This window comes from Chaetodon auriga, chromosome 4 (assembly GCF_051107435.1).
Source record: "Chaetodon auriga isolate fChaAug3 chromosome 4, fChaAug3.hap1, whole genome shotgun sequence".
Lineage (NCBI taxonomy): Eukaryota > Metazoa > Chordata > Actinopteri > Chaetodontiformes > Chaetodontidae > Chaetodon > Chaetodon auriga.
Window position 1 is genome coordinate 23,678,932 of NC_135077.1, and position 26,345 is coordinate 23,705,276.

Here is a 26,345-nt window from a genome sequence, read left to right on the forward strand (position 1 = left end):
TCATCTCTGACAGATAATGTTGGGTAGCGGAGGTGACAAAAGAGCCAGAGACAGGAGTGATCTTTATCTTTGATTTTTATTTCAACAAAAATGTTTGAAGGCAAAGGTGCAGGGTGTCCACACACAGACAGCTGGTACCAGGGTGTGTGTAGATATGGGCATATTCAGCATGCCGGAAAGAAATGAACGACCTAGTACTGTACAACTGTTAAAAAATATCAAAATAACCTCAATAAATTACAGCATATACAGTGTTCATAGCCTCCCTAATATGACCGCTTCCTCCTGTCAGACAGCACCACAGTCACTGGACGTTGACACATGAATTACTGCTTTGCAGACATTAAACTGGAGACTTCTACTTAAAGGGAATACACATTTGTCCAGATTACGTTACTTTTCATCTCCTCCTTCCACTTTCAAACCCTCTGTCTTTGCGTGTTGGAGGACACACCCTCCACTCTGCTGTCCACTGATGACATCAGCACATTTACGGTCATAGCCGTCCTCTAGCAGCTGATGTATCCCAGGCCCGGCTAAGTGGATCAATAGCACTCAGGGCCTCTTTACTGCATTTGGTCTTGCAGTTAAAGATGAAAGTCTCTCTCTGTTCCCCCCTCATCTTCCCGTCCTATCTCCTCCTCGTGTCATTTGGCCCTTTTGGTGCCCGCCCCCCCATGGACATTACAGGATAAGGACAAAATGTAATAACGCAGGGTTTGTCTCTGAAAGCCCTGCTGCATTTATGACCCGACCATTTCCTTTGTCACAACCACATCACACGTCAATGACTTGATACACGGAACAGTACATAAAGAAAATCTTGTTGTGATTTAAAAATCAACCACTTGCAATAAAAACATCACTGATGTTAGTTAAAACCTACACTTCAATGGAGTGCCAGATTACACCACTTCAAGTTTCTCTGTGCTTTTACCTAAACTGTTTCCGAGCCCTCGATGGTGCCTGGTGTGTATGTATCTAGTGTCCAACTCCTACTGTTACCAAGTTCTCAGGAGCTTTCTGCAGTCTGCAATTCAGCGATTGTTGATTTAATCACATCTCATCAGACATACTGAGCTGTCAAGCAAAAAGAAACCCATAGTAGATGTGTGTTACTGGTACATGCGATCCAAATGCATATTTTATCATTCTCAGTAATACTGTTCAGTTTGCCATCTTTCAAACTGAGGAATACAGTCATGCTTTACATATACATGATGACATCCCAAACCTGCCAAAAACTCAGATCCAGCTGACGTAGAAAATACTTTACAAAATAATAAAATAAACCAGTGCTGAGAACGAGGTTCATGGTCAAACACTATTCGTAATATCGCCCACTCACAGGTCAGTTTGAGACAGGAGCGCTGTGTCAGAACGTCGGGAAAAACAACACAAAATTAGATTTGTCCTCAAACAGAAAACCAAGCAGGTAAAACAGAGCTAAGAATTATCTTACAGATTCTACTTTGACAGAAGGCATTAAGAAGAAATCCAAGGTACAAATGACCCACAACCACAAACTGATTCTGGTTCTGTTTTTGTGTTCGTGAGCAAAGGATATGTCTACCTCGTCTGTAGTGTGGAAAGGAAGCTGCTGCAAAACAGACCTGGGCCAGAATAACATTAAATTGGGGCCCTCAGGATGGGTTCAGTTTATGTTTTTGATTATTAAAATGTTAGTTTTGACTGAGCTAAGTGAGAGGGGTTACAGAAAACACCCAGGTCTGCTGACACAACAGAGCCCTCTCCATGTCTCCACGCTGGGTTTCCTCTCCCAGCTGCCAGCCTGGGACTTGAGCTCTTTCAGGCGGGTACCTCACTTTCGTTTGCTCTTGGTGTCGGTGGTCTGGAAGACGCTGGAGGCTGACATGAGGTTCTCAATGTACTGACCCAGGACCTGGTTCTCAGACTTTAACTTCAGGTTCTCCTCCTTGACAGCGTCAACCCGGGATGACAGGTCTGGAACAAATATAAAGAGTGGGAAGCTTTGGACCACAAGCGGCGCTACTAAACCGTGTTTTGATGAGCAGGTTCCTATTTGGTTTCTAACTCATGCACGCACGCACGCACGCACACACACACACACACACACACACACACACACACACACACACACACACACACACACACACACAGTATGTGCCATTCCACTGACTGACCGAAAGCAAACATAACTACCTGCTGGGTAGCTAACGCTAAATAGCAGCTGTCTGTAGACCTCAGGCTGATGTCAAGAAAAACAAACAGGAGGCACAGATACACTATTGTGCATGATTTTTGCTCTTTGTTGAAGCTAAAGATAATTGTTAAACTGAGTGTTCACCGTCTACTTACTTTAAGTATAACAAATAATAGCCCTTAGCTGTATGGAGAAACCTGAACTTGTATGCAAGGGAAAAAATGGGATAAAAAGACATGCAGAGTTGTCAGGAGTGTCCACAACTTTGTTTTGTTAGTGACATTTAGCCAAGAGAAACTGTTTTGGCCATCAGGTTCAGAGCAGTGTTTACAAGTAAAGAATAATGAATTCACCCGCAGGTTTCACAGCGACTTTTCTCCTCATCAAAAAACCTTTTCACAATCAATTTATGAATGTGGGAAAGAGATGGAGAGAGACAGTGTGAAGGAGGTGAATTGAGTGCATTAGCACAGGACTATATCAAGACAGCAGAGAGGCTGTGATGAGAAACGAACGAGAGAAAAGAGCAGCAGCACAAGCATCCAGCGTTTTAAAGCTTCAAGCTCAAAAGATGGATGACAGAGATGGAAGACATGTGCTTTTCGGGCTTTGTTTAATTTGGTTTGTATTAGAGAGAAAGACACACATGGAGTGAGAAGGCTTTTGGATAGATTGTTTGTTAGTTTTTGGTGAAACTGTTATCATGCAAGAACATGTTTCTGCAAGTTAAATTCAAGATATAAAAAAGACATATGGACAGCTGCTGTTGACTTAACTAACCATGGGGGCTATTTCTCACCCTGGAGAAGACCTAGTAAAGCTGTGTATGTGTATGTGTGTGTGTGTGTGTGTGTGTGTGTGTGTGTTACCTTCCAGTGTGTGTTGAAGTTCCAAAACCTGATTGATTAACCTCGTCCTCTCCTCCCTCTCCACCTGGTTCTCCATGTCGCCTGAAATAGACACAAACACTCTCATCATTTACACACAAAAGCAACAGATTATCTCATGATCATTACACGATGAAACTGTTTCACACAGCTGTGTGTAAGCAGACGTACCATCGATGTCACAGTTCATGATGGAAAGCTCGTTCTCCTGTTCACAGTACAGGGCTGCAGATCCACTGTCCGCTGTAAAACAACAACAACAGAAAAAGACTGCTGTGAGCTCTGTAAAGCAGTCACACGGCTGATATCACAACGTTTTAACATGACAACTGTTTCATAAGCTGACAGAGACTCCTCCTGTTAACAGGAAATCCTGGAGCTTCAGGGGAAGCTGTTTAATGGAAGCCTCTCACATCCTGACACATCTGCTCTTCGGATCAATGAAGTTGATCATAGATGACGACCACATGTCATTTAACCTAACATGTTGTGTAAAATAGCACATATTTAAGCATCAAGTTATTTCCTAAAGGTGAATTCACCATTTATATTAGCTGAACAGCTCTTTGTTTCAGGCAAGGTGGCCCACCTCCACCACGACTAAAGCATATAATGGAAACTGGTGTCCGTCTTCACTGTGAACACTCACTAAAAGTTACTGTGCAAAGATGCTACATGATGTGTCGCCACACATGATTTCTGTTATGTTTAGTAGGTAAGCTTGAGAGCTGTGTGAACAGTCAGGCCTGCCTGCTGAGGGTGGGGTTATGGGTGGTGATGCTAGCTGGGTGGGAGCAGACGCCGCGCCCAGGCCCAGGCTGTGACAGGACTGCCTGCTGCTGACCCGCTGAGGGATCACTGAGTGGCCTGTGATGAGACAAACGCTCCTTCAGACAGACTGGACTTCACTGAGTCTGTTTACTATCATACAGTCTCGTGCCTCAACAGCCACAAATAGACGAGCGACTAACACCACAGAGTTTATTCGTGAAGCATCAACGTTAGTCCATCACGTCAAATCTCCCAGTCAGAGCCACAGTTGTATTGTCGGACACCCGCCCTGTTAGCGGGCATCCTCCATTGCTGCTCTTCATTAGGTTGGCTAGACTCATCCGTCCCTTAGTCCGGCAATGGTAAACAGAGACTGCGCCAATATCCCGAAAACGTGACGGCATCCATACTAAACTTATACGTACATTGTCACATCTACTATAACACCGGAGGTTCATCAACGTGGAGCCTATCATCAATGCTTACGCCGAAACTTACTGCAAAACAACCTTACTGCAAGAGGAGAGGACCTGTCCGATAATGGATGCGTGTACATTAGCTATGTAAGCTAAATATCTTTCCGACTAGATGCGGAAACAGAGCTGCAATATAACCTGACTACCAAACGCGAGGTTAATGTCTCACCAAAAGCAACCGACACTCAGCCGTCTAGTTCGTCTCGTATTTAGAAGGGACTCGCTGATATATAGATTTTATAATGTTAAGGTGTCATCGCACATTGGCCGGAGTGCTGCTACAAGCTAACTGCTGATGATAGCTAGGTTAAGCTTCAAACGGAAGCGGTAAAGCACCAGCGGTTTAGCAACTCCAAATGCTCTGTTACACAAAACAACCCGCACATGTCGGCGTTTAAACTCACCCACAGCGAGAAACGTCTTCTCCGTTAAGCGGAGTTACCCTGTGAACACACCACAGCCTCTGTGGTGATGGTGAGGATGAAAGTGACGACAGCTAGTACTTCACCCATCAACATCGTCATCACGACGTCACTGTGTGTATGTGGCCACACTGACCGACAGGGGGAGCACCTTCTGCGCACACACAGACACTACATGCACACCGTGTCTGACACACACACACACACACACACACACACACACACACACACACACTTGCTGCAGTCCTAACAGATGCTCAGGCATTCAGTCATTCCCCCGGGTAGCAAATCACACACATACGCAGACAGTCATAGCAGCAGTTGGCAATGAAAATCTGACCAGCAATGTCATTCCCACCAGACCTTTGTGTGTGTGTGTGTGTGTGTGTGTGTGTGTGTGTGTGTGTGTGTGTGCGCGTGCGAGAGCGTGCATCAAGCTCTCTTTTGTCCATCTGTCTGTATTCCTGCATGGAGTGGTTGCCGCTCGGTGTGAACATGAATATAAACATGTCTGTGTGTGCTCTCCTTGCAGCCTCTGCCTGCGTCTCTGCTCACTCTGAGGAGTCCATATGCTGCTGCTTGTTAGCCAAACCAAACCCTGGGGACACTGCTGCTTCAGCCAATAGCCCTCTATGACCAGTCTCCTCTCTCTCCATCTTTTTCTCACCCTCTCTTTTGCTCCCTTGCTGTGTGTGCATGTGTGTGTGTTTTTAGCAAGCCCTGCGAGATATCGCTGAGTTAAAATGCCAAAACTGTTGTAGCCACAACTACAAACATTTCTAAATATGTGTTTTCTGAATGACAATTTATCAGTGACAAAGCCGAGTGAACACCTCAAGTTCTAACCAATTTGTAGGTCAAGGTTTTAGAATCTGCAGAGGTTTGTGAGGAAAACTGGAAAACTCAGAGTAAACAACATCTCACAAGCTCAGTTTTCACCATTTTATTTAGGTGAGCGTTCAGTGAGAAGTGTTTGAACCACAGCTGATGGAGGTCAGACCAGTCAGTGAGATATTGATAGTTTGGAACAGAAAATACTGCTTGCAGTTTTCCAAAATAATCTTCACTCAAGGCCAACTTTTACATCTGCTTGTGAGGCTGTCACATGACCAAATGTCAACTGTCATCAGGACAATTTTCAGCTGAGGAAACACCATCATTTGATGAAGGCTGTGAGAGGAGGTCGTAAGCTCGTATTTGTACTTGATTTAACATCATTTTACTACAAAAAAGAAAAAGAGTGAACTTTCACACTTAATTTTGAACACTTATTTAAAGGGACTCCATGCAGCTGAACTTTGGCTTAACAGTGGACCATATGGTCATTATTAATGACATTAACACGCTTTGAGATTGTTAGAAATGCTAAAATATTACTAATGCAACAGCAGGACAAGACAAGAGGATTCGTTACGTCAGGGAACTGTCAATTACGCAACAGTGTCCATATAAACTTTGTTAACATTAGCCACCATAATCTATTGGTCACGTCAGACCAAGCAGGGCTGCACAGGCAGGAAGTGCATCATCACCTGAATCTGCAGCTCCCCTTGGCTTTATTGAGCTTTTTAAAGTGAGTTTCAGCTCATTGTTTCACTGTCCAGACCACAACTTCACTGCTCTAGTTCACTGTCACCGCTGTCATGGTGTCGTTTTCAGCCACAGCAGCCAGATGTTTTCAGAGGAAAGGCTCCCTGCCCAGCACCAAACTGCAGACAGACACGATTAGTGACAGGCTGGTGAACATAGTGGCGCTTTGGACAGTTAAAGAGATGATTTTTTTTTTTTCTCAGGAGTTTGTGGAGGCCAAAGCTAGAGATAAAATAGAGTGAATTTATGCATTGATCTGGGGTCATATTCATTAAGCTTCATAAAGAGTTGCTCCTAATGAGGAAGTTCTGAGTAAATTCTTGACTAATGACATTTTCTAAGAATTTCTCCACCCAGCACAATGACACTATTACGCCTCAATGCCAGCAGTCACTAAAACTGATGACAGCTGAGGCATTTTTTCCTGTTAATGGGCCTATCAAAGAGATTACATACTAAAATTAGGAGCATGATAACAAATGTGCATTCTTTTTTTTTATCAACCAATCACCTTTTGAAAGTATGCGTCATACCTAGCAACGGGGTCACCCAAGCATTCTCGCTAAGATAAAATTTTCAGCCTCTGTCTTGCTCAGAGTTGCTCAGAGAATTTTCCTCAGCCACGCCTGAGCTAAGACTCCATGCTAGAATAGTTTTAGGCTATGGTAGGAGCTCTCTAAGAGCACTCTCAGAATGTTTGTGAATGAGGCTGACGGCTCTTGAGGATGCAAAACAGTGTGTAACAACAATTCATGGCTCACAGGCTTCAACAGGACATTCCCCTCTCATCTGGTTGCTGGGGTCAAAGTTTAGATTACCAATCAGATTCACTGTCTCAGTCTGATCATTTAGGGAACTTGCACCCCTTAGTACAAACACAACACAACTTATTACTGAGTTGCTCTGTGGTCCTGTCTTTTACAGGATACAGTCTCAAAATGTAGTTTTATCGCCTGCATGATCTCATATTATGCTCATGTGGTGCAAAAATTCTTGTTGCAGTCCCCAAACAATGATTATGGTCAAATAGTTTTGTTGTTGATACGTTTGTATATCTATGCCAGTGGACAGGCAATTTAAAAAGCAGGCTCTAAACAGCTGCAGGTCATTTCACTCTCACCTGTAAAGGAAGGTGTTTAGGTGAGCTGATCCTCTCATCGCTTCATGCATGTTCAAAATTTGAATCTTTATTTCATTGTATTGGGGATGTTGGTCACTCACAAACTGACAGATAATTGACAGTTGTTGATACAGTGCTGAAGAGTGTTGCTAACTGTAAGACTGTGGATACTGTTAATTCATACTAAGGATTTTCCCCATGGTAACTTCTCAACACTTGGTTAAATGCTTTTCGTCCTCACAATCACAGGTAGTAAAGGACAATAACTGCGCACATGTCCATCAGATACAGCACGCAGGGAGTAGCAAAAACAAAGTGAAGCGGCTTTGGTTGAAGCCACACCTCAGTCCTGTCACAGCACAACACGCCAACTTAACCACTCTGGTTTTACAAGCTGTTTGTTTCTGCCTCGCTGGTCTTTGTTCGGTCACATGGTTGTAACAACTGCTTAATCTGTCTGTCATGCCATTTTGAACAGGAAAAGCATGCTCCATGTTTACAATGTGTCTTTGAAGAGTACAGCTACCTATGGCAGTTTCTCTGTATAAAACACAAATAACACAGAATTTCAGACAGAGAGAGATTAAGAGATGTAGAAAGTCTCACTTTTGGTCTTGAGGGACCTCATCTAACACATTAACAGTGCTTCAGAGCCCTTTGACTGGTTCCTCAGCTGCAGATAATGAGGAGCTGGATTGCAAGTGAAGGTCAGAAAAGAGCTAACTTTGAAAAAAAGACCAAAACAGTTGCTGAATCGTCCCTTGAGGCTTACCTGTGTCGTCTGCCAGAGAGATGTTAGTGAACGTCCCGTCATCCTCATCGACCTCGGCTTCCGTGGCCTGAGTCTCCTTCTCTCCCTCCAGCATGGTGTCCTTCTTGCTTTAACTCACACCGTCATTCATTAGCATCTGAGCTTTGCAGCACTGGACACTTTCTCCCTTTCTTTGTTCAAACTTCTTCTCTCTTACGCTGTTCTTGTCTTTGGGTCCTGCCTCCACACACACCTGCTGTCTGAGTCATTCACATTGTCACAGTTACCTGCCCTACCTGACTGGTGGCTCAGGTTACACAGCTGTCATGGGTTGGGTCGCCATGGCGACCACTGGACCTAAACATGAGGCAGGCGGCAGCAGCAGAAATCAGAGGTCAAAGTTCGAGTCCCAGTCTGTTCACATGAAAGGAAGCTTCAGGGACGACACACACACACACACACACACACACACACACACACAGGAGTGGAGGCACACACTTGGTCACACATTTACCTGAAAAGTAAGAGTGTCTGCTGTTAATGAGGGTTTGTAAATACAGTCAGACGATCAATCTTTTTGTTTTTCTTCCATTTAGCTGAAACAGCAGAACATCACAGATGGTGCATGAATAATCGAGGCAAGTTACATGAGTTACTTGCACGATTATTGATGTTATTCTCACAGAGTTAGACGCCGCCTCGGTGCAGTGTTGACCTGACATGACAGGAGACGACGGGAATGGGAAACCAGTTCCAACAGATCTGTGGGAGCAGCCTGCACTCTGGTGGTTAATGTTGAACACTGCAGGTCAGCGACAAGCAACAGAGACTCCATGTTCCATCTGTGAGCAGCCTGCAGTGACTGTGCAGTTTACACACACACGCAGACGGGTGACGACTAAAGGAAAAACCTGAATAAATGAGTGGAGAAATGTAACGGTTGCAGATGCTTCCACGCAGGTGCACTGCATGGTACAACTGAGCGATTAACATCCAATCATGATCTGTGGCGTGTGTGAAAATGCTGAGCAGCCCCGGTTCTGTCAGATTTTTTATCAGCATAGCAAGAGGAAAAGATCTCAGTGACTCTGAGAGAGGGTTCATTGTTGGGGCACAGACAGCAGGAGTTTCAGTCGCCGCTCCACCGGCTGGTGTTTCAATAGGAACTGTGTCTAAAGTGATATCTGCATTTAGACCAGTGGGAGAGACGTCAGTAAATAGGGTCAGAAATTGTGGTCAGCAGCGCATATTGGATGACAGCGATTCTCGTGCATTAGTGTGATATCTAAGGAAAACAGAGGAGCAAGTCTTCCTCAGGTGACTGAGAAAGTCAATGCAGGACGTGATCAGACTGTGTCAGCAACAACAGCCTGTCAACAACTACATAAAGAGGGATATTATAGTAGGGTTGCAGTGCATAAACCCCTCATTACAAAGATGAATGCACATTTCAGAGTCCAGTGGTAGCTAAACCATAGGCGCTACAGAGATGTGGACAAAAGTGTTACGATCAGAAGAGTCATCCTTCACCATATTCTTCACAAGTGGGCGAGCGCATGTGTGGCGTAGACCAAGAGAATAGTACGGTGGCCTCATTTATAAAAGTGCTCTTAAATGTCTACTTGATCTTAGTCTTAAGATCATTTCCGACGGTGTGCCTATGTTTGATTAATTAAAGATGCTGAGCATAAAAACCTTGCTTAAGCAGCTTCTGAGAATCCCATTTGCAGCTTGCACACCTGTGATTTATAAATCTTAAATCAGCTTAAATTGATGGCACCTGCCTTGCAATTTCCCTTATATAATGCCAGCACAAATGAGGGTTTAGTCAGGAACAGTCGTGGTCATAGTCACGATCAAGCGTTCCAGAGAGAAAACTTTTTGGCGATGGTAGAGGAGATTGGAGCCAGGCAACGCATATTATTCGGTGGTTTGACAAACAAAGACGCAGCTTGGAAGTGTGTTTCTGCTGCAGTGAATGAGGTGGACGTTAAAAACAAACAAAAACACACACACATCCAGCAAAATGGGGTCGAGGGAGTCAAGTTGCTTGAGAATTCAACATGAAAAGATTAATTGATTTGACCTCTCCAGAACAGTGACTGCCTCATTCCTTCAATTGATAATTCCAATCACATTGTTCATAGAACTCATGCATAGTATGCATCCCAACTGCAGCACCCCGACAGAGGCAGCAGGAAATCACTGACGTCAAGTCTAGACTTTGCTGAGAGATAACATCATTTCCGTGTCAAAGTCAGGTTTTAAAAATAACTAGTTATACATGGTTTTCTGCTTAAGTCATACTAAAAATCAAAATTGATTGCAAGTCCTTTTTAGAAATTAGCCTCCTGGCCTGAATGCTTGATCCCGACCGTGAGGGGATCCGGTGCCTCTGTTAAGCTGTGGGCGGCATTTTGCTGACATGCTTTGGGTCCACTCATCCTCTTTAAGGGAGGGCAAAGGAAGACAGAATTGTAAGGTGGAGACAGGTGGTTTGGGAGGGGTAAAGGAGGCCATCTATGTCAAAGTGGAGTAGCCCTCACTAAACAGAGGAGTGGGTATGAGACACCTCACCCCGTCCCCGTCCACCTCACAAGGGGGATGGGTCACTACCATAAGCTGCTGGGAATACCGTCTCCTCTGGCAGCACACTTCAGTGACAGCTCAGTAGTCATGTGACTTTTATATCTCAGGTCATGTGCTGATCATGTGACTTTGTCTGTGATTCTTGCCACCTGAAACATATGCTATGGCCTTTGCAGTCACCAGATCTGAACAAAATTAAACGCTGATCGGAGATTTCGGACCGACGGGTGAGACAGCGCTCCCCATCACCATCATCAAAACACTAAATGAGGCAATATCTTTTGGAAGAACGGCGTTCCGTCCCTTCAGTAGAGTTCCCGAGACTTGTGGAATCAATGCCAGGGCGCCATGAAGCTGTTCTGGTGGCACAAGGTGACCCAACACCTTACTGAGACGCCTCATGTTGGTTCTTCCTTTGATTTTTCACCTGACTGTGTACAACAATGAAGAAGACCTGATGCTTTCATGGTCTCTTTATGTTAAAGTTAAGCCACTGATAGTAGACAGTATGACACTGAAACATATTTTAGAAAGTTAATAATAATAAACTTTCTTTGTATAGCACCTCTCATGCAGGAATTGCAGCTTAAAATGCTGCAAAAAGCACAAACGTTTCAGACCTGTATCAGGAAGTCAGTGAAGAAATCAGTTTTTAGCTTTCTTTTAAAAATACTCAACAAGCTGCTTCCCTGATATCTCTAGGTAGTGTCTTCCAGAGCTTTGGAGTGTAATGGACAAAGTCTGCATCCCTGATTTTCTTTCAGCTGTTGTTGGAAACCTCCAATAAACCAGCAGCAGATGATCGCAGCGTTCTTGAAGGCAAATAGTGAACAAGGGAGTTAGCGATGTAGCCTGGTCCTCGTCCATTAAGGGCTTTGTATACGAGGAGGAGGACCTTAAAATCAATTCTGAATGTTACAGGAAGCAGGTAATTTGACCAAAAAAAAAAAAAAAAAGCTCCATTTACTTGTTTTCTTTTGAGCTTTCAACCAGATCTCATGGTCCTCCTCAGGGCAAGATGTTTGCTTGTCATAGCAAATAGCTCAATTGTGACCACATAACCTAAATATGGAGCTTGGGTGACAAATGAGCAAACTCCATGTGCTGAGGAAGACCCTGAGGTTAGGTTGAAAGATTTGGGAACAGATAGTTGAGTGGATCCTGAGTTATTTTTTTCCTTCTTTTTTTCCCCAAATCAAATAAAGCCACTGCTGATGTCACAATTATACTGGGGGGAAACAAAAAACAAAATATCAAGAGGCTTTGTTACCAGTTTGATAAAAGGCCATTAACGGAATAATAGTGATGAAAAGCGATGCTGAGGCCAGAATTGTCGCTTAAAGATTTTGGGCTAATAATAGTGAGAGGGGCTGGAAATACTATATAATATCAAAACATAATAATACAAACAAGAGAGGGACACGCAGGCAAGTCAAATCGGGTATTTGAGTCTAGCCAGCAGACAATAACTACCTACATACTCTGTGCAGATAGTATGAATTACAGCAGTGTGTGGTTTTATTGTCTGACAGACAATCTGTTTGCCTCTGCATTTTTCTGTGTGTGTGTGTAAAACTTAATGTCTATGCATATGTGTGTAGATCTGTTCATGCTCACATTTGCAAGTGCTTTGGCACATCTGTGTTCTTTTCTGTTTGCATGATCATAACTGAGTGTCTTTACTAGCCTGTGTTGTGGTGTGTGTGTGTGTGTTGTGGTGTGTGTGCGTGTGTGTTCACGCACGTGTGTCTGCAGTGGATTTACCCGTTCTATGAGGCATGAGGAAGAAACTGACAGTTATGGGACCAATTTCATGGGGAAGGGGCCGCCCTTAACACACAACTGTTACCTCATAATCCAAACCTTACTTTCAAACTGCAGCCTGATCAGCTCTCTCAGAGCCCCGCTGCTGATCACAGATCAGCTTGATCACTCACACAGTTTTAAGAGTGAGACTGCCAATTCAACTTGGCTGGTGACACTGAAGCAGCGGTTCCACCCAAAACACTCAATAATGTTCAAAGACAGAGAACAAAGGTTCAAAGTTTCCAGGCTGGCGGAGGAGGATGTTTTATTGTTCAGACCAGAGTGAGGCTCTGAGTGAAGGAGATAGGTGTGTGTATTTATTAGTGTGGTGTGTGTTTGTGTGTGCGTGATGGGCAGTGGCCAGTGTTAAGTTCTAGCACCTGTGCTGCTCCAGGCTGCAAAGACATTTTGACCCCTACACAACCTGGAAGCAGTTCACTGAAATCCACACACACACGCACACACCACAGAATGAAGCCACTGAGAGTGTGTGACCTTTCTTCCTGCCCCTGTTTCTGTGTGTGTGTGTGTGTGTGTGTGTGTGTGTGTATGTGTGTGTGTGTGTACATGTTTCTCTCTATTTGTACATTGAATGCACCACTGTTTGTTGCTGGAATCTGCAACCTGTGTGCTCTTTCACTCCTTTTCTTTGTGTGTGTGGTTAATAATTACTGTGCCGTGACATCCAAGAACAAGAGCAAGATCTGTAGCAGGATTAGCTGCATCCACAACTTTAGAGAGAGAGAGAGAGGCTGGTTTATTGGTGGGACTGCTCGCTCTCTCTCTCTCCCCTGTGATAGTCCACAGACCAGATGCCCACTTTGGCACCAGCAATCTGCCAGTGTTATGCTAGGCATGGGGCATACACATACAACACACACACACGCGTGCACACACGCTCACACACACGCACAGGGAGGAGAAGAGGCTGTAAAAAGAGCACTCGTCCATCTGTCCATCTCCCGGCTGCTCTGGTACTGAGCACATCAGCATGTTTGTGTCTCCCTACTGTGTCTTCAACGTGTGTGTGTGTGTGTGTGTGTGTGTGTGTGTGTGTGTGTGTGTGTGTGTGTGTGAGCATGTCTATGAATGAGTCCAATAATGAATCTCTGCAGAGTGGAAGCTAAATTCAGCTCTGTGGAAGAAGAAATTGTTTCTTTTTTCTTTTTTCTTCTTCTTTTTTTTTTTTTTTTTTTTTTTTTTTTTACAATTCAGAGATCATCTAATTCAAGTTATAAAATCACACAATCTTCAGATGCTCTGCAACTTGCATCTTAACCTCGTAAATTGGTATTTTAAAGCCAGACCCATTCACAAACTCACATGTATCTTGTGTAAACTGAACCACTAGTTGAATACGTTAAAAATAACCGTATTTTTATATTTTATATGTATTTTTCTGCATTTTAAGTGTTTTGTCTCACACGCTCCTCTGATGATAACGTCTTATTACTTACCGGTTTTCTTCTCTGTTCCTCCCTGATTGCAGTCTTGATTGCCATAGCAACATGAAAGCAACCTGAGGTTGAATACCCTTTTGTTGCTCAGGAAGGTTCCTAACTAAGTTACAGCACCCAGAAGTATCTCACTGGCAGTCAAGACCAGAGCTGATTGAATTCTGCAAAGGAAAGGTGCTTCAGTGCTTCCTTTCTTATCTCCTTCAGCATAGGATACCCTGGACCATCATTTACAAAAGGACAGGAGATAATGCTGTCCCATAATTCCTTGCATCAGCAATATGAATGGCGCAATCCACTGCAAGCTGGAAGCAGATAGTTCTGAGTTGGTCTTCTCCACTTCCAATTTAAATGTGTCACGGTACGCCTGCTCGACAACACATGAAGGGCCACAACAAACAGAGGAGTAAGCTGCACCGTATGCTCGCAGCACACATCAACTGAAAGGACATGGGCATGGCAGCTACAAAGTTTTACAGCACATTACATGTACTAAAAAACTGAGGTCATTGTGTTGACTGTTCACTGTGTGCCGCCATATTGCTGGACATCATGTGCGTTTATGTCAAGTTTCTGACTTGAAGTTCCGACTTGAATGAGTCTCCCATTGCACCATTCAGTGTCAGGGGTCGTTTTTCTTCCGAGCACAATGGATTGCAGCATTAAAGTGACCAACGCAGACCCACACCTATAACATCCAACGTCCTGTTACTACGTTCTCTCAGCACTGCGGCTGTCTTTTCCAAAGTCCTTATGAACCCTCCTGCACATCTTTTCTTTACCTCATGAGGTTTCCATCGAGGTCAAGGAAACATGTTTAGGAAAATCATATTTTTAGGACTATTTAACCGGACTCTGGGATGATTTCCAAGGAAAATAAGGAACCCAGTTGCAGGCAGTGCAAGTCATTTGGAACAGACGAGGGTCTTAAGACTCAAGCTGGGGCCCAAATCCAAACTTCATACACAATGCATTACATACTTTATACTGACCTTCACATCCAAAATGTGTGCAGACTAACATCTCTGAAACTGTGACTCTGCAGTTTGCTGTTCAAAGGTGTCAAAAATCAGACAAATTCAATATGCACACTGGCACCTTTGATTGTGCTGAGTTTTTCCATTTTCCCAGTGTTAAACCCTTCAGATGAAAAGAGTTAGAATTAGCATGTCGTGTGTAAGTGTGACATTGTTAGAGAAGAAGTGAACAGGCTGTCAGCTCTGACCTCTACAAGGGAAAGTATGAACATGTTTCCTTTTGGGTCTTTGTGTGTTTTTGTTCCTCTGTTGATGCATTTATTAATAATATGTTTTTGTTAATGCATCAGATTCGAATGAATTGATCACGTTCAGCTTCGATTAACCTGTTTGTCCTGCCAAACAGGAAGTGACGGCCTGACGTTCCTGACTGATGAGTTTCCATATGTTCTTTTGAATGTTTTTTCTTTTCTTTTCTTTAATAGACATATTCTTTAACAATCTCACTGAAACCTTTCAAAAAGCTGCTTGTTTGTCTGATGTAAACTACAAATATAACACATTTACTGTGTGCCCTCCCTCCTCCACCCACTCAATCCATTACAATCACACAAACTTGCTGTTTAACACGGAACACACCCAGAAGCACAATGTGTAAATTGAATCTTTAGGTGAAGAAGGTGTAGAAATTATAATTCTTAATTGTGTTTAATTTCAACCACAGCTATAAGTGTAACTTCTGCTCTGTCTTTTTAAGTTCTGCTATTTCTGAGATGCACATGCACGCAACATGGTTGGAAAGAAAAACCACAAAGGCTGATTTTGAGATTTTAGTTGTAAATTGAGATCTAATAAAGGGAATGATCAAAAAAAATTCAAACTTGTAAAGCTGGGAATGAATTTTATAAAAGATAAGATTAAAAGCAGAATTAGTAAAAGTAAAAAGTAAAGGAACAAAGACAAACAGTCAAGTTTTAGACAACAGACATTCACTCTTAATGTATTCATAATCAGATATAACACTGAACTGTGTTGTTACTCGTGATTGTGTCTGAAAGGTGCTGTCACTCACACACACACACACACACACACACACACACACACACACACACACTCAGTCCCACCACCCTGTATGTCCTTACACTATGTAGTGCAACAGAAAGGGTCGCCAGCCCTCAGCTAACAGAGGCAACCAGCTTCCCTGAACCATGAGCACGCATGTGTGTGTGCAACCCATTAAAGGTGGCGTCATTTGTGATGCTAAATGCGTGTGTTTGCCTATGTGTGTGTCTGAGTGTGTGTTTGTCCCGCCTTGTCCCTTTATCCATTGACTAATTGAATTGCTCTAAAATATTCAGCAGCTTGCGGGCAAACAGGCATTTGAATGAGGATCAGTGTTTTGTGTCATCATCTGTCTCTCTCGTCGTCACCGTTCCTCTGATTAAAAGTGAGCAGTTCAATCTATCTATCTATCCATCTGTCTGTCTGTCTGCCTGTCTGTCTGCCTGTCTGCCTGTCTGTCTGTCTGTCTGTCTGTCTGTCTGTCCTGTTCCAGTGAAAATCCACTCCAGGGTTTGCAGGCAGCCATGAAAGGCTACAGTGTTAGTTTACGATCTTCACCATGCATGTTTCCCTCCCTTCACCTCCCCTCTCCTCTCCCCCTTTCTCCCTCACTCTATTCTTCCTGCCTCGGTCTCATCCCACTCACACATACTCTGCCGGGGGAGCAAACACACACACACGCACGCACACACACACACACACACACACACACACACACACACACACACACACGCACACACACACTCCTGTAAGAATACTTGAGTGAGTGGAGTAGTTGCCTGCACTCTGAACTGCCATTTCTTTTGACTCTCGGTAAGCCAGAAACCACAGGACAGAACAGAGCTGCAGATTGTCTGCAGTGGAGGATTGTTACAGTCACCAACCTCACCTGCTCCACCTGAATAACACGATGACACTCCGTACTAATGATGAAACTCTGTGAACGAGCAGAACAGCATGTTGGGGGGTTTTTTTATTTTATTTTGTTGCATGGGAAAACACATTGAACAAAGACAGAGAAGACACAAACTTTTACTTTGAAGTAACTGAATCAATATTACAAACACTGCTGCTACTATTAATTTGCCCACCAGTTAACAGCATAAACTCTGTATACGTCCATCACATCTCTTGTGGTTAACAATAACTCATGACCACAGTGCATCTTCAGGACAGTGTGTTTGCACATGGCCGATGCTGTCATGATTTTGTCATGGTTTCCGTACAATAAATAATGCCAAAGTTGTTTTGACAGCGCACCTGCAATATGACATAAGTTATTATTTTGTAAAATCATATGTCAAATTGTTGACTGCCAGTGTTTGCAAATGGGATTGCTTTACAGTAATGAAAGTCTTTATAGTAGTGAAGAGTTAATTAAAGGATTACTCCAGTGATTTAGCATAGCACATCCATAAAGCTGGGAGGAAGAAAAAAAAAAAAAAAGAGTCCGAATGTAGCCAGGATATCCTGACTTTCAGCAGGGATTCAGACTGAAAACAGCCCCGCGTTAAAGCAGCACAGGGAGTTGTGCTGGTGAGGCGTTGTTTAAGGTACCAGTGAAGACAATGTAATATCAGAATCAGAATCATTGGCTAAATGTGTGTGCACATACAAGGAATTTAAACATTGCTCTCAATGTACTTGCATAGGAAAAAAGACATACAGCTGAACGAGGGCAAATATACAAAAGAATAAGGTCAGTCGTGCAAAAATAAACAATAAATATAAACAATGAAATTTGCAATGTGTTTTTATGTTGACGGTGAAAGTGAGTGATGAATGAATTCTCGTTCTCAATATGATCCTGGAGGTCCAGTCTGAGCAACAGATTGGTGTGTTTAAAGGCTGCTCAGAGGCCAAAACACAGCAGTCATATGTAATAGATTTACAAGCCTGGAAAGTTACCGTGGCGGCAACTTTATTTTCCGTCCCAATGATCACGAGGAAAACAGTAGAAATATGACATTTCATGCTACAAAACCATCCACCAGGAATGTTTCCTTCCATGTATGTGATTGGCCGCAACAAAAGTTGAGCCTGGTTCATCTTTAGTTGAAAAGTTTATATAACCCTGATGACACCATTCGGGTCACGGCCATTCTTTTATACAACTGTTATACAGCTGTTTTCATAGTATTTCTTGAGGAAGCTGAGATGTGAAAGAATGAACAGTGTTCGTGTTTCAGTGTATGTTTCTTATTGGAAGTACAAGTGAGACACGTGGACAGCAGCACATGAGGTGTGCAAATCCTAAAAGCTCAACAGCACAAACAAACACAAGATAACCATCGTCTAGTTGTTTTCATACTGTGACTTTGATGGAAGTTTCACAAAACGAACACTCTGGGTGATCGAGCTTCCTCAGGCCAGCGATAAACTTAAGACATGTTTGATGAGCTGAAAAAACAGGCATGTTTATCTCATTACTTGAAAAGGTGGCTTTTTGAAAGTACAAAGGTTTGCAGCGCACAGAGAAGACGGACACATTTGGAGCCCCCTGTGAGTCAGGGGCCGGGGGCTTGATCTACCCACCACATTAGCTCCCTGGTGTAGAGTGGCTTCAGCTACACAACAGTTTATCTTCTGTCTATTAACTCATATTAAGTACTTGCACTTTTTATCGTTTTTTATTTCATTTTATTTTTTTGTCATTCCATCTTTATTATATTAACAGCTGGACAGGGAGAGAGGAGACGACATGCAGCAAACAACCCAGCCTTGATACATAATATGGCGTCCACCAGGTGAGCTACCTGGACACCCAAAGTGCAACATGCATCCTGTTCTCCAAATATATGATCAGACAGAGACACACAAACCTGCACACATGTGCACTCAGACACAAACAAATGCACCCTATATTCTGTACAGAGAGATACCTGCCTGCACAAAAGCATCCCTGAGTGACATTTCATTCATCTCTCTGCCATCGGTCTCACCAGAACCAGTGGATGAGCCGTCTGCATGGCTACTGACAGGACCAGGGCGATGTCGATGTGAAGACAACCAATCACAGTCTGTTCTGAGACTTTACAGTTGTCACACTCTGCACAGGGTGATCACAACCCGACAGATTAAAAAACGGGTGTGAATGCAGAGCACCCACATTGCACCTGGAGGTTGTTATGTGCATTACAGCATATGTTTTTCCTAAATCCTCTGGATCACATTAATTATCCATGTAAGCAGAATCATGCACATTTGTCTGCAAACAACCAAAATCAAACATGCAAGTTAACTTCTGATAAACATTAAAGTAGATCCTGATTTTAAAAGTGAGACAAGATAGCCAACTAATTCTAGACAGGTCAGTTCACCACCACTGACTACAGTCACATCAAAACTCTTCCCACATAGCTTTTAAACCTTGCTTGTAAACACAGCAGTGACATATCATCATCTTTTACATTAATATGGCGAGCAAAGAGTTGCTTATTTACACATCCAGCTGATACGGAGCAACATTAGTCCAATATCCACTCTCCATTAGCTCAGTTTTTGATCTCTGACTGATTTTAACTGGTAAATGCTCCACTCTGTTCCTTTGCTTGTCGCAAACTTTGTGAGACGTCTGCAGCAGCGTACCGTGTGATTTTACAGCTGTGCGCTGCAGCCAAAGACGATGCTGATGAGAACTGTGAGAATGAACCTAAACAGTAAAGTTGTGTGCTGACAAAACAATGAGGAATTGAACAATGGCGGCATTAAGTTGGAGTGGAACTGCGGAGTAGTGTGACCCTTCAAACATGGTCATTTGATCCATCGTTACTATAAATATGGATAATAACTGCTTTAAGTTTTTAGTAGGCTTAAGGCAATAACAAGTTACTCCCTTTGCTACATTTTGATCCCAGTGTCTTCACTCATTCACTCGTTTTCTTTAGTGAAGTGAAGGATACCTGTGCTGTGTGAGAAACACAAAAAAAACATAAAGCCAATCCTTCAAACTTCAGTGTCAATGGCTCAAAGATCTCCTCTCTATGACAGCCTTCCTATATGCTCTGCAGTCCCCTGTGGCTGCGAAATGTACGTGCTATTAAATGTAAGCGTCATTGTGAAAAATTCTCTTTCAAATGAAAAGATTTGGATTTCAAAAATCTAGATAAGTGAGTGATTTTGGCATCAGAGCAGCAGAGTTGGGGCCACCTTGTTTTTCTGTTTTTGCGTAGACCAAGCAGTCTTAGTTAATTGTTCTCTTTGCCTTGCGTCACCATGACATGGCAAGAAAGTGTCAAATAACAGTCATTAAAGGATATTCAGTGAGTATTCGGTGAGTCAGTGTGTGTGTGTGTGTGTGTGTGTGTGTGTGTGTGTGTGTGTGTGTGTGGTGGAGTTATTGACATCAGTCTGTGGTGGTGGTGCTTCTTCAGCTGACCTGTGCGGACACGGAACGTCTCGATGGTGTCATGGAGTCATAAATGCACCCATGAAGTCATGAACACATATTGTGTATCTAAATTTAGCAGTCAGACTGTCACACTGTTATGTGTCAGTGTCTTAAGTGTGTGTGTGTATGTGCGTGTGTGTGTGTGTGTGTGTGTGTGTGTGTTTATTTGTTTTCCATAAAATCTCATGTCACACTATTGTTTATGGCAGCCATGTAATCCTTATCATTTCCACGGGTCCATCAATATATCAGTCTCATATGCAAATAGTGCCTCGTGTGTAAATCTTTGTGTGTGTGTGTGTGTGTGTGTGTGTGTGTGTGCTTGTGCGTGCATGTGTGTGATTGTGGTTGTAAGCATTTGCGTTTGCAAAGGTGTAGGCATGTGTGTGTTTTTGTGTATATATACAGGGTTAAGTAACTATAAACAGAGGAGACGTGTCAGTCATAGTCGTGTGTGTGTGTGTGTGTGTGTGTGTGTGTGTGTGTGTATGGTACTTAAGAAATTAACATATTTTGAAAGGAAAAAAGATGTTGTTCCTTAATGAGAGAGGGCATATGCATCTCATTATGGCATCATTAGCATAATTACCCAGCATCCTTTGTGATCATGACACACACGTGGGTGTGCGTATGAGTGTGCCTATGTGTGTGTGTGTGTGTGTATTGTTTACTGGGGAGATTATTTCTCTCTGCCTTTTCATTGTCATTAACAGTCCGCCCCCATGCTCTCTGTGTCGTACCTTTCTCACACTTGTTCTTTCTTCATTGATGCGTCTTTTCTTTTTTCCCACCACCTGAAAATTGTTTGCCTGTTCATGTCTCTGTCTTTTTCCGCAGAGACCTGGTTTCAAACTGTTTTTCAAAGCTTTTCTGTTTAGCTTCTCACTCTCCTGAAACAGCTGATCAGGCAGAAAACAATATAATTCTCCTCTCCAGCCTTCACAGCGAGTGCGGTCACCACTTCACGTTTCCCAGCCAGAGGTTTAGACCGTCGCGGCACCGAGCACTGGGAGTAAACACTGTGGTAATGTGTGTGTATGTGTGGGTAACAATAGCATTCCTGTATGAAAAGCAGCAGTTATTGCAGCACATCAGAGTCTAATGCCAGGCCATGGACACAATATGGAGAGTGCCTCAGTCTGTGCTCACACACACGCTTGCTCATTTAATGTGCATTGGCTCATCACACTTTCTAATAATAAACCTTTTTGGAACACAGTTTTTTGACAAGGGAAACTCACTGATTCCCAACAGATTTAGTTTTCTTTCTCCTCAAAATATTTTCTCCATTTCCCACGAGACCATGTACAGCATGATGTGAGACATCACACTTAAAATGAGATCTGCTAACTTGCCATAATGGTACATACAGACAAAGGAGAGTATAGTCTGGAGGGGGGATTGCGTGCATCATCTTCAGTTTCAACAGCTATATCGCTGCTGTGGGTAAAGAGAGAGAACTGAGCAAATACACACATCACATACACAGGTTTCATGCAGTCCATTCATTGACAACTTGCAGGAAACTGATTGTCTCAGCCCAGATTTTAGAGCTCATGTATGAGTAATGTGTTTCTCATGAGATGCTTATCCATTTTTAAAAATCATGGCCTGCTGGTTCAGCCAAATGTTTGCTCTGGAGAGGACATCTGCATTTGAAAAAGGTAAAACAGTAATTCTGAGAGTGACCTCTTTACTCTGTGTTGAGGTGAGTCTATTTCTGAGCTTCGATTCATTGTCTACTGTAAACCCAACATGTTTGGATATGCCTCTCATTAACTGGCACATTTCCCAGCACAAATGAGCAACAGTAACAGAAATATGTGCATGGATCGAAACAGAATATATATAAAGTTAGTAATACCGTCAGCTCAGACCATGGGCGTCTCTATGTATCTCCACAGCGTTGTGTCAGCACTGGAGAAAGGTCTGGCTGTGCTCATTATCATTCTGGTATGGGGGAAAAAAATGCTCTGCCTTGTTTGTAGTTCTTTAAACCAATGACAATCATGTTGGGCGGGGCAAAGCCCAGGATGCATGAACAGTGCCCTTGCAAAATAGTGTTTGTTTTAGTGGAACATTTGCACATCGGGATGCAAGCCCTGGCAGTAAAATGGCTTCATCCCTGCAAATGAAAAGTTAGCAGCTGCTAGTTTATGTTCATAACATTAGCAATAAGGTTAGGGTAAGCTGATATTTTCAGCGTAGATCAGCTCGTAGGTTGCTGGTTAGGAAGTTGTTGATGTTGCTGCCTGTAGTGACAAGGATTTTGAAGACAGTAACACACTGATAGCAGAAGGGCCTGCTATTGGCCACCTGAAATGGGTGGCCAAGGTGGCCAATAGCAGGCTTATACCCACAGTACCCAGTGAGTCAGCCTCAGACCCAGCAAGTAAAAAGGTCAAGTAATTTTAGCACAATGGCTAGCTAGTTAGCTGCACTATTTCATGCTAAATAAGCCATTTAGCGCTATAAAAATGCAATTATTGCACTTGTAAATAAGATTTTAGCAAGTCACAATGTGAGGACTAGATGAGGACTTATTGATACCAATACACTAGAGTTGAGCAAATCTTTCCAAAGAATCCTTTGGTGATCTCCTCATCTTTCCACTGGTGTCATCCACAGATCAAGACGGACTGGGAGCTTTAAGAGAATAATGTGGAAACACAGTTCAGATGGAACATGTGCACAGCATTTTAAGATGTATCTGTATTCGAGTGGACATCTTGGGACAGGGTGGAAAGAAATCTGGGTGTGGACAGCAAAGAAGCATCTGTGTCCTCACTTACTACCATCAGCGTGCCCTTGAGCAAGGTTGTCTCTCACATCCTTCTGTCCTCCCTGCTCCTTTTATTCCTCTGTTTCTCACTCCTCCTCCTCGCTTCCATCCAATCCTCTGCCCTCCCTGTGGCTCATCAATATATCAACCACCCTGATTCTCTCTTTATCTCGCTCTCGGAGGCAGTGCCGCGTACATTAAATATTTAGAGACAGACGGTCTAGTGCAACAGCCCGGCAACCTCTCCACTGAGGGGGAGAGAGAGAGAGGGGTAGAGAAAGCTCTCTCTTTCTCTCTGCCACTCGAGGGAGGGGAGTCTCCGGAAGAGCCCGAAGGGTAGGAGAGCCCCATGTGCCCTGTGGGTATCACTGAGCGTGTGTCGGGGGTCATCACAGGGTGAACAGCGTGGTCTGAATGTCAAAACGCTGTGGAGGTCGACGTGGTGAGCGCAGAGGAAGACAGAGAAGGCCACATGGAAAAGTGAGAGGAGGAGGAGATCTGTGGTGTCAGTGTGGGAGGAAATCTTCAAATTGGTTTAAGCGCATTTTTCTTCTTTTTTTTGCTCTGTGGATGTTTGTGTTTGGTCTGAATCTCTTTGATTGGTTTATGATGAAACAAAGAGTGCAACACACAGCACACACACACACACACACACACACACACACACACACACACACAGACATCGCTGTTTTCCCTGTTGATTTTTACAACTCAACACTTCCTGCCTGCTCTCAGTTCTCAACCCTGAGTGTGTGTGTTTCTGCGCGTGTGTGTCCATACCTTTTGTGTTAACTCATTCTTTACCTCCCACACTTGAATTTGTGAGCAGACAAACCGGCATGACAGTGAGAAAAGACAAGAAATACGTCTCTCCCTTGTTGGAAAGCAAACAACAAATGAGCTTTTGTGGTTTTGTGTGAGTGCGCAACGCAGACGCAGATCTAGTGAAAACAGCCATTAACATCTTTTAATAATCACTTAAACTTCTCAGAAACAACTCTCCTGTTTAATAGGGATGACTGGCTAATTGCTAGTTAAAAGCCATCTGCAGTACTATTATATCTTCACACAGTGGAGCATAGGCATACACTAATGCATGACAGAGAGCTCCGGCTGGAGCTTTGTTCTGGTGGGGAGGCCGTATTTTAACTTAACAATGGCTGTTTTAGAGTCAAAATACAGTTGGGTGCTCCCCCGCTCCAAAATTCTGCAAACATCCACACCACCCACTCCCACAATGTCAATGTTGACAACCTAAATGGGTGGAAAGTAAAACCATCTCACTTAAAAAACAAATGTAAAAAAAAAAAAAAAAGACTATCTGTCAGTATTATAGTAGCAGAGGAGAAGAAACAAAGAGGACAGAAAGACTAAAGACTAAAGTACTGATAGCAAGTACTTGAGAATGTGGTTCATTTGTGCTGTGTGTGTGTGTGTGTGTGTGTGTGTGTGTGTGTGTGTGTGTGTGTGTGTGTGTGACATAGGCTACTTTTGGGGACACAGTTTCAGGCTCAAGCCCAGTTAACTAGGGACAGCTTGTCCAGTTGGGGAAAATGGTTATGGATAGAGTAAGTATACACAAAATGAATGTAAGTCTATGTGATGTCCCCAAAGTGACCAAAGTCAATGTGTGTGTGTGTGTGTGTGTGTAAAACAACATTCCATTCATTCCTGAAGCGCTAAACCGGCAGCACCAGAGCACCAGTTGGAGCCACACACACACAGGGACACACATACACACACACACACAAAACACACACATTCACGGACACACGATTCTATTTATCAAACTGTGCTTGTTGAGCTAGTTAGTCAACGTGACGCAAAGCAGTGGCCACGGTTTGTGGTGCACAGGGGAGTAGAAGAGGAAGTTAAAGTGAAAAGTCAGACCGAAGTCAAATATTTGTGAAACATGTTTTCATTTTGTCATAAATCTGAACTGAGTAAAAAGCAAATGAGGACAATCTAATAGTGTCTAATAATTCATGACACCAATTTAAAGTACTTTTTGGTCGTTGTCTAACCCAGTGGAACATGACTCACGCATTCTGGTGTCATTCCCAACATTTCATGAGTGATTGTCATTATAGGAGGGGCAGGAATGAAATAAAAAGCTGAGCATCTCACTTATTAGGGAATTACCCAAAGCAGATTTAACCGCATGTAGAAAACGCAGTAATGCTGCACAGTACACTGCAGTGCAATACAAATAGCACACCAATTACAGTACCTAAAAGCTGCGAAGTTCATTTGTAGCCAAGCTTGCAATCATCAGAGTGCATCACAGAGACAACGAAATGCAGTTTAGCATCTAACCAGAAGTGCAAATAGTCATAATATCCATGTGGTTGTAGGGATGACAGTAGTGGTCTGTTGGACAGTTGGTCAGTCCAGACTGAAATTCCTCAACTATTGGATGGATTGCCATGAATTTAGCTACAGACATTCACAGTCTCTCAAGGCTGATTTGTACTACCTTTGGCAATCCAAATGATGATTATGACCAAATATCCACAATCCTAATGACATCCCCACCAGCCTCAGCTATATACATGTTTGGTGCTAATTAGCATAGATACTAAATAGCATGTTGGTAAGGAATTTTAGATGCAGCCAGTGGCTGAGTGTTGGCTAATGCTTATGAAAATGCTAAGCTAACATCAACCAAGACAATGGAAAAAAAAAAAAAAAACTATCTTCACCAACAACTTATCCAACTAGTTCATTAATTACCTGAGGATGATCAAGTTGTCGAAGCTGTTGATCGTCCATGGAGGGTTGGGCTTCTGTGCTGGCGGCAGGTGTGCTAATGTCAGCCTTCGTAGGCCGAGGCCTGAGTTTAGTGCAGACATTTCACACACTCAAAATATTGTCAAAATATATAACACACAATATTGACATGAACAAGCTGTAAGAGGTGAAAAATTTTTTTGAAACTGTTGTTTCTGCAGGCTATAACAACTGTAACTGTCAAATGTAGAGTTTGATTAACATAAATTCTTTAAGTTGGTCATAATGAAAGATGAAACTCTGACTGTTACCGATGCCCTCTGCATTCTGGTGTCTATACTATTCTGCAC

General features: G+C 43.1%; 1 protein-coding gene across 2 annotated transcripts; it reads right to left on the reverse strand.

Annotated features, from left to right (window-relative positions):
- Positions 1-57: 57 nt before the first annotated feature.
- scoca (short coiled-coil protein a) lies at positions 58-8,406 on the reverse strand. Of its 2 annotated transcripts, none has more exons than XM_076727814.1 (4): positions 4,724-4,996; positions 3,244-3,315; positions 3,055-3,135; positions 58-1,965 (listed from the first exon to the last, which is right to left on the reverse strand). In XM_076727814.1, the coding sequence occupies exons 2-4, from the start codon at positions 3,260-3,262 to the stop codon at positions 1,823-1,825; spliced, it is 243 nt and encodes an 80-aa protein (XP_076583929.1). In that variant the 5' UTR covers positions 3,263-3,315; positions 4,724-4,996; the 3' UTR covers positions 58-1,822. The 2 variants fall into 2 exon arrangements, with proteins under 2 accessions (XP_076583929.1, XP_076583930.1); XM_076727815.1 differs by lacking the exon at positions 4,724-4,996 and adding an exon at positions 8,224-8,406 and having other exon boundaries at positions 83-1,965.
- Between the last annotated feature and the right edge of the window lie 17,939 nt (positions 8,407-26,345).

Bases quoted from the DNA above. Each gene is read 5' to 3' on its own strand.
- scoca (XM_076727815.1), bottom strand. From the start codon at position 8,317: ATGCTGGAGGGAGAGAAGGAGACTCAGGCCACGGAAGCCGAGGTCGAT. The intron at 3,136-3,243 runs GTACGTCTGCTT...TGTCTATTTCAG, and splicing joins CATGAACTGTGACATCGATG to GCGACATGGAGAACCAGGTG. The intron at 1,966-3,054 runs GTAACACACACA...TATTTGTTCCAG, and splicing joins ACTTCAACACACACTGGAAG to ACCTGTCATCCCGGGTTGAC.